The sequence below is a fragment of the Carya illinoinensis genome, chromosome 9 (genome assembly GCF_018687715.1).
Source record: "Carya illinoinensis cultivar Pawnee chromosome 9, C.illinoinensisPawnee_v1, whole genome shotgun sequence".
Lineage (NCBI taxonomy): Eukaryota > Viridiplantae > Streptophyta > Magnoliopsida > Fagales > Juglandaceae > Carya > Carya illinoinensis.
The window spans coordinates 33763280-33772170 of record NC_056760.1 but is presented as its reverse complement, the minus strand read 5'-3'; the positions used below and the strand labels follow the sequence as shown (position 1 = coordinate 33772170).

Genomic DNA, 8891 nt, shown 5'->3' with positions numbered 1-8891 from the left:
TATTCAAAAGTTTATATATGTCATGTTCTAATAGTTTATGGATTAATTTTTTTTTTTTAATTGTTGTGATGTGTCAATAGACTTCAAATAAGAGAAAATGCTTAAAAGAGGGAAATGTTCTGTTACATAACTATCATATTTTATAATTATGAAATTAAATTTTTTTATAAATTCATAATTAATATAATAGCTTCTTAAAAAATAACATTTTTAATAAATTCATAATTATTATAATAGCTTCATTAAAAAATATTACTAATTTTATCTTTTTAGAGTAATAAAATTATCATTTCGCCATTTCATGCCCAAATCCGCTCCTTCTCATAGTCTGCCGTAAACCGGCAAGAAGGAAAGACCCGACGACCCAAGAAGGCAAACGCTAAACAGCAAACTACCTTAACCGACAAAAGGGAGAGCAGCTCGCTTCACGTTCCTTCTTCCTCATATTCCCACAGACATGTCCACCCAAAAGGTTTTGAAAACCGCCAGTACTGTCCTCCCGTCAATCTCTCCTTCGCTCTCGAACCAAGAGATCGCCCAACAGATAGCTCAAACCCTTATCAACTCGGGCCTTAAGCCCCTCCAGACCACTCCATCCCTACTTTCCTATCTCAATTCTGACATCACTCACCTTGTTCTCTCGGACCCACATGTCTCCTCCCAGTCTTGCTCGAGTTTCTTCAACTTTTTGCGAAGAAATGAATCCTTCGCTTCACAAAAACTCGATCTTCGGGCCCACGTTACTCTCATGCGTAGGTTATATGGGGCTCGAAAGTTTGCCCAAATGAAGAATATGTTGAATTGTATTGTGACCGATGATAATCTACGATGCCCGGTTCCGATCATCATTTCGTTGATTGAGGATGGCTATAGTGAGCCCACATTTGCTGAGAAGTTGTGTGATATGCTAATGAGGGTTTACGCAGATAATAAAATGTTCGAAGCGGCTATAGAGGTTTTTGATTATATGGCAAAGAATGGGTTTGAGATTGAGGAGAGATCTTGCTTCGTGCTTTTGCTTGCGCTGAAGAGGTCTGATCGGGCGGAGGAGTGTTTGGGGTTCTTCCGTCGAATGATTGAGTCGGATGTTTTGATTACGGTTTATTCCATGACTAGTGTGATTGACGGGCTGTGTAGGAGAGGAGAGATAGAAAGAGGTAGAGGATTGATGGTTGAAATGGTTGATAGAGGGATTAAACCCAGTGTGATCACTTATAATTCATTTGTAAATGCATATGTTGAAAGAAAGGATTTTGTGGGTCTCAATGAGATCTTGAGCTTGATGGAGAAGGATCAAGTAACATACAATGCAGCAACTTATACTATTTTGATTGAAAGTTATGGGAGCTCTGGCAATATTGAGGAGGCTGAGAAGGTGTTTGAGGAAATGCATAAGAAAGGGATAGAAGCAGATGTTCATGTTTATACTTCAATAATTAGTTGGAATTGTAGATTAGGAAACATGAAAAGGGCATTTGAGCTGTTTGATGAATTAACTGAGAGAGGCTTTTCTCCTAATGTTCACACTTACGGGACCCTAATTAATGGTGTATGCAAGGCGGGACAGATGGAAGCAGCAGAAATGTTGGTAAATGAGATGCAAAGCAAAGGACATGACCTAAATCGAGTTATATTCAATACATTGATGGATGGGTATTGCAAAACAGGGATGGTGGATGAAGCTCTAAGACTGCAGGGTTTCATGGAGAAGAAAGGATTTGAATCTGATGAGTTTACTTATAATGTAATTGCTAGTGGGATGTGTAAGTTCAATAGGCATGAAGATGCAAAAAGATTGTTGTTCATAATGGTAGAAAAGGGTGTGACTCCAAACACTGTTAACTTGACTACCTTGATTGACATACATTGCAAGGAAGGAAACTTTGGGGAAGCAAAGAGGGTGTTCACTGAGATGGAGAAGAAGGGACAGAAACCAACTACAGTTACGTACAATGTTTTAGTTGATGGGTATATCAAGAAAGGAAAGATGAAAGAAGCTTATAGGCTAAAAGATGAGATGGAAGACAAGGGGATAATGCCAGACACATATACATACACATCCCTTGTACATGGTGAAAGTGTTTATGGCAACGTGGATGATGCAATAAAAATGTTTGAAGAAATGTCTTCCAAAGGTTTAGTTCGGACCATAGCCACTTTCACAGCTATGATTTCTGGCTTGTCTAAGGTGGGGAGGTCAGATGAAGCTTTTAAATTGTATGATGAAATGATGAAGTCAGGTCTAACACCCGATGATAGAGTATATTCTTCACTTGTGAGCAGCCTTCACCAAGTCAGGCCTTCGCTCTGATACATTTTTTGGGTTGGGTTGTTTCTTTGTTACATATTTTGGAGCTTGACAAGTTAATTTTGGGGCCTCAATTTTATCTAAATCGATTGTTCATAAGATAATTTACTGAAAATATGAATATGCTTGCAGCGATCCAAATATCTGAACTAGCAAACAAACTAATCGCATTGTTATAAGCTAAGAGTGTCAGAAACTGTAAGAACCAATAGCATATTTTAATGACTATATTATTTATCCTTTCGGTGATGTGTTGTCAGGTTTAACCGCCTGAGGCTTCTCCACATGCTTCTCGAAATGGATAAAGAGCCTGAATACATGGCCAATGCAATGCCCAAAGCTAATTAACTCAATGAGTAAAGGAGATATCGTGAATATTCCTTTCTTTATTTTCAGTTGTCTCTAGCCACGTCGGGAATATTATTCTATTGATAGAGATGCCCAATCTTACCTCAAAGGAAAAACCTTCATTCAGTAGACAGAGAAAGTCCGACTCAAAGAAAACAATCCATCCATCCCCTGTGTATATATAGTCGTAGAGGCCAGAAAACAACCCATCTATCCAACCCCCTGTTAAGCCAAACAGGATGGCTCTCTCCATCCCACTTCTGGCACCACCATATTCGTAGGTTTTTTTTCCTGGTATTTTCTAGTATTCCTCTTCTTTGATTCGGTTTAGTTTTGATCTGCTGTTTTCCTATAATGTTCCAATGGAATGTTCAAGTCACAAGGCCTATACTCTGAAAGGAATAGCTAATGATATCATTGGAGCCCGATTGGAACATTATAGAGAGCATGAACTTCTCATTTCCAAGTAATGTGGGATCCCATATACCACCTACCATTTTTTATCAGAATGGAGTATTATTTCTCTCTCTTACATTTCCAACGTCCTCATTGGGCCAATCTATCATATGCAGCATGGCTCAAGTCCCACATTTCTGGTTATGATAAACTTTGATACCATTGGTAATGCTCCCAATGGAAGGCCTAACTTACATGGCCTATATTCTAAAAAACTAGTCAATAATATAATTACAGTCTCATTTCAATTATTATAAAGAGCAAAAACTTCTCATTCTTAAATAATGTAAGATCTCATACACCACATATACTTATTCTTGTCATATGGGAGTATCACATTTCCAGTGACCAAATGTCTACATGCGTCATGACACACTACTCCCTAGTTGTTGATCTATCGGTGCAACATGAAACCACCACCAAAAGCTCATCACATGAACATCACACGCTGTCATGCCGTAATGACTCTAATGGCAACACACAACATGCCACTAGATTTAGCATCCTTAAATATGTTACATTTGGCCCATCGCACCCTAAACCACTAGCACGTGCCTTTCACTCGGCTTCACAACTACATTTGACGTTTTTCGATCGTTGGAGATTTGGACTGGTCGATGTCATCTATTCATCTATGTTATCACTTTCCCTAGTTGAAGATCTTGAGGATGAGAATTTGGTCTCTCCTTGAAATATTTAGAACAATAAATTGTAGCACACCACAATCAACCATCATTTCCAGTGATGGTACCATACTTTGCCCAACAGACTATAAACAATTGCCATTTAAGATGACGCCCCCTCTATGGAAAATTAATGGGAACCAATATTTGGGTCCCATAGTCCGATTTGTTTCTTTTATTGCGTTATACTTGTTGCAATAAGTTGTTTGTCGAGGAACTCCACCCCTTCTTTAAGTATCTTAATCCTTTTATGTCAATAAATTAGTTGCTTAGAGAAAAAAAAAAACATAATATTGATAATTATATTGATTTCATTTTCAACCAAGTAGAGAGGAGAAGTCTTCTTTTAAGTGGACCGATGATCAATTTTTTATCTTTCTTACATAAGAACGAATGAATTCAAGCCTATATTGGTCTTTATAGCCCTTGGGTGACCTTGAAAAAATCAGATTCAAATGAGCGGGGAAGCTTGCCAATAGAGGATGGTAAAGGGAGGTTCTAATGCTCAAGTCAAGTGGTGTCTAAAAGAAAATCATGAGGATGGAAAGCGTGGTGGAAGTAAAATCCAGATGAAGAAGAAGAAGACTAACCATAATATAACTAGAACCTATAGTTGTCATGTTAGCCAATGAGAAATGCTAACTATATGTTTAAAAAAAAAAGGGTCACTGCTCCTCGCCCCTTAAAGACCAACTTCTCAACTTTTTCCCCAAATCAGGCCATTTAAATTTCTCTCTCCCTCCAACTTTGCCTCTCCCATTCTGCTCAGTTCCCACCACTCTTCTACCGCTATCTACATGCCATCTGCCATCCACCGTCTGAGTTTTGCTGTTCTTGTGAGGTCACCCATTTTCTCCATTTTACTGCTTTCGACGATAAGAATCCTCTTAAAGGTCCATACTTTGGTTGACCGGATTCCCATAGGTTATTTAATATGCTCTTTGGTTGGATTTCTGAGACATTTCTTAGTCGTATATATTAGGGAACCTAATCTTAGTTATTTTAGTGCAAAATAACTAGCAATATCTCATACTTGTCATGAAAAATATACATAAAGTTTTTGATGTCATACTTGCTTATACTAGTTAAAACTAGTATCCTATTAAGGTTTAAAACATGTTAAGAATGATTTCTATCTCATAATCTTTATTTTATCATTATCTTCATCTTCTCTCTCTCTCTCTCTCTCTCTGAATCTCATAATACTGTCAGTGGATATAGCAAAACTCCAAATGAAAAGAATGCCAATAATTTGGTAATAGTAATGGGAATATTTTTTGCGAAATCACCATTTGTTCCAAAAGGTTGAGTGGATGAGAGGAGGTAGATTTATTTATTTATATCTTTAACACATTCTATAAAATTCAAGATGGCAAGACCTAGTGGTTTGGAGTTACTTTAAGGGACTTTTCTAAAAAATTTTTGGCAGGATTTGCATCTCTTTATGGGCGGGGCATCATCACTCCAGTTGAAGTAAGAGGCGTTTTTGATGGATTGAATCTTTGTATTGGGCTGAGTTGGTTCTATGTAGTGGTTGAATCTAATTCTCTGGAAGTTGTGAAATGGCTATAAGGAACTCTTTGTGTTCATTGGGAAGTAGTTGATGTATCACCCAATATTCTTACTCTTTGCTACAACTGCTCTATTAAAGAAGAAGGAAATGATATTCTTTGTAAAGCTTTTAGAGTTAAATGTCCAGTCCTGTCATGTTTATAGGGAAGTGAATAAAATTATAGACTATTTATTTTGACCTGTTGTATAGAGGTGTTTGTTCCCACCTTAATGAGAGTAAATTATATGAAAAATTTCAGAGAAGTGATTGATATTGTGATCTAAGTAGAGGATGTGATAGAGGTAACTAGAGATGGGATTATGATGGTGATCGTGGCAATAAGGTTTTATGGGATTCAATCCAAATGGTGGGTAAATACATAGTTGTAGTTATCAATCTCATTAAGCTTGTATCACATTCACCCCTAATTGTTTTCCTCTTCTTATTTTTGCTTTCAATCTTGATCGATTCAATATTATGATAACTAATGTTGGACTAATGTTTTTTTTTTCCTTGTAATGTTGATTTAAAAACTCAGTTGATATAGCAAGATGGACAAATATGAAGATAAAAGGCCACCCGGGCCTTCTACACCAATTCCACCAACTTAGGTATGATGCATTGGTCATTCATAAAAGGAAGGTGTCTCGATTCCAACTAATTAATATATTTTTATTTGTGTATTGTAGGTCTCTCTCTTTTTTGGAAACGCTTACTACCCGCCATTTATGATGCATCCAAATGCAAATCCAAATTCATATACATACGCATGGGGTAGCCAGGTATATTTTCATTTTAAACTTCAATTTGTTTCTTGAAGTTCATTGTTACCTGTTCTAACATGGTGCTCGAGTATAGCCCCCACCAATGCCACATTTTCCAACAACATTCATCTATCTTTAAGGGAGTTTTTTGGGTTGTCATAAGCACAAAATAGCGTTCTAAAAGCATGAATGCTTTATTCAATGGGTTTGTGCATTCTAGTACGACGTTGAAAGAATTCATCAATCAATTTGACAATGCACTGAGGAAGAAGGTGGAGGTCGAGATGACAGTTGATTTCAGTTCCTCCAACCAAACCATCCCATGTTTATTTACATTCCGCACTCAAAAGCAGTTTCAAGCGGTGTATACGAATGTGAAATTTAAAGAGGTCTAAAGAGAGGTCTGAGGAATAATTTTATGTAACTACATACTTATCAGCAAGGATGGTTGCATTTCCACCTATGATGTTTTGGATAAAATTAACACTAATGATGACCATGTCAAGAGAGTCAAGTACACAGTCTACTTTAACGATTAGGAGGTTGATGCAAAATGCACATGTGCATTGTTTAAGATGAGAGGGATTGTCTATAGGCATGCATTGAATGTTTGTCAAATGAATAAGATTTATGTGCTACCGAAGAAATACGTATTGGATTGGTGGAGGAAAGGCTTAAAGTGGAGATACACAGTAGTAAAAAATAGCTACGATAGCTTGCGCCAAAATGCGGACTCATGGAGGCATGAGTTTGTGGTGAAACGATGTGTGAAATTACTGACCTGTGTATCGTTGAGTGATTCCCATGTTATTGCATTCATGTGCCACTTGGATGAGTTTGAGAATCAATTTAAAGGATTAACACTTGAGTCCAGTTCAACCAAGGTAAAAGAGACCATGGTTGTGGACAAGGATAAAAAAATATTAAGCCCACATGTTGTCTAAGAGAAAGGGAGGCCACCAACAAAAAGGAAGGTTCTGCCTGTGGAGAAGGCTGGGACTAAAAGAAAGAAGAAACTTGTAATAAATTTTTATGTGTATTAATTATGTGCATTGCTTCCCACTGCATGCATATTTTTTTTCTAATGGTGAATTTTTTTATTTGAAATTTATTAAGATATCCAATGCAAGTAAGGATGATTTTGTTGTTCTAATACAGTGCAGTACTGTTACACAACCAATCCCATCGAGCAATGAGTAGGTGCTCCAGGAAGACTGTGATGTAGTTTGGAAGACTGTGATGTCGAGGAATGTAGTTTGGGTATTGTGATGTATTTTACGGATTTTGGAAGATTGTGATGTAGTTTGGGTGCTGTGATGTATTTTTATGGATTTGGAAGATTGTGATGCATTTTGATGTAATTTAGGTATTGTGATGCATTTTTATGGATGTTGACACAGAACATGACTTGCAGAATATCGATCAAAGCTTGTGTGCGTGATTTCCAACACAGGGCTTAACATTAATACAAATAGTACTATTAATATACTATAATCCAACCCATCCATCTACAATTAACTTCTTCAAAATACATTTATAGTCCAAGGCAACCAAGAATTATTACAATTGATAACACCCAATGAATACACAATAATATTTGTGCACATCTATTCTCTACAACTTGCTTTCCAATTTTCTCCTGTTGCTTGTAAAGGACATTCTCTCTCTCAACTAGTTTATCTTTCATTTTCTAAACTTTATACTCACGCAACAATAAAACGTCCTCCCTTTTTTGAACCGTATTTTCTCGCATGTGAATTTTCTCCTCTACCAGTTGAAATATATCTGCCCATATAAAAAATTGGCACATTGCTTCTCCCTGCATACAAATTTTCAATTCGACAAACGTTAAATATGACTAGTTAAAAAGCAATACAAAATTATGATTAAAATAAAAATGCTTTATAGTGCTATACTTCAGGCATGTGCAAAATTTCCTTCCAAGATTTTTGTTAATTTGGGAGGTCTTTAATGGTGCTTTCAAGCCACACCAACAGGTTGTTGCTTCTATTTGCAACTCATCAACAATACATGATGATTGACTTAATGCCATAGGTGATCTAAATGAAACAATAAGCATATTCAAATGCATCATCATCGAAAACAAATTCCTTACAAAATAAATATAGCACTGATTGTAAAGGTAATATTACTATATTAGCAATAACAAACTCAATAATGCATGATATATGGGCATTGACATTTTGAAGGTATATCTAATATACATATGGAAGAGATTTGAAAACATGGCACTAATTGTAAAGATAATGCTAAGGTCTAAAGCTTGACTTAAGTGCTAAAATAGATAGGTTAGCTAAAGCAATTGAACTTACCCTGTCAAAAGAACAGTAGCCATCCTATCTATCAAGAATAAATCTAGTAGCTTCACATGATGCTTATCTATCAAGAATAAATCTCCCAACTTCACTTATTGCCAAACCCAACACTTTAACAACCACTGAATAATGGCAAATCAACACTTCAATAACCACTTCAATAACCCAACACTTCAATAACCACTAAATAATGGCAATCAAACAAGATCTTTATAAAATTCCATCATGATATTTTAATCTAGAACCGAGTTCTTTCCGTTAGAAAGCTTAAATATTCATGATATCCATAAACGTTGTAGGGGCAATTTTGTGTTTGAATGAGAGAGGGATTAGCTTACCGTCGTGGAGTGGAATACGTGCACCAACAGGAACAACAACGCACCACTCAAAGACAGGAGAGAGAAATGGCGTGGGGTTCTACGTTTAGGGGTTTTGTGCTTCTCA

The 8891-nt window shown here is 36.6% G+C and overlaps 1 protein-coding gene across 1 annotated transcript; it reads left to right on the top strand.

Moving 5' to 3' along the window:
- The first annotated feature begins 303 nt into the window (after window positions 1-303).
- Window positions 304-2557, top strand: LOC122275046 (pentatricopeptide repeat-containing protein At2g32630). The gene has a single exon (XM_043083977.1). The coding sequence runs from the start codon at window positions 458-460 to the stop codon at window positions 2309-2311; it is 1854 nt and encodes a 617-aa protein (XP_042939911.1). The 5' UTR covers window positions 304-457; the 3' UTR covers window positions 2312-2557.
- Window positions 2558-8891: the final 6334 nt, after the last annotated feature.

Coding starts and splice junctions, on each gene's coding strand:
- LOC122275046 (XM_043083977.1), top strand. CDS start 458: ATGTCCACCCAAAAGGTTTTGAAAACCGCCAGTACTGTCCTCCCGTCA.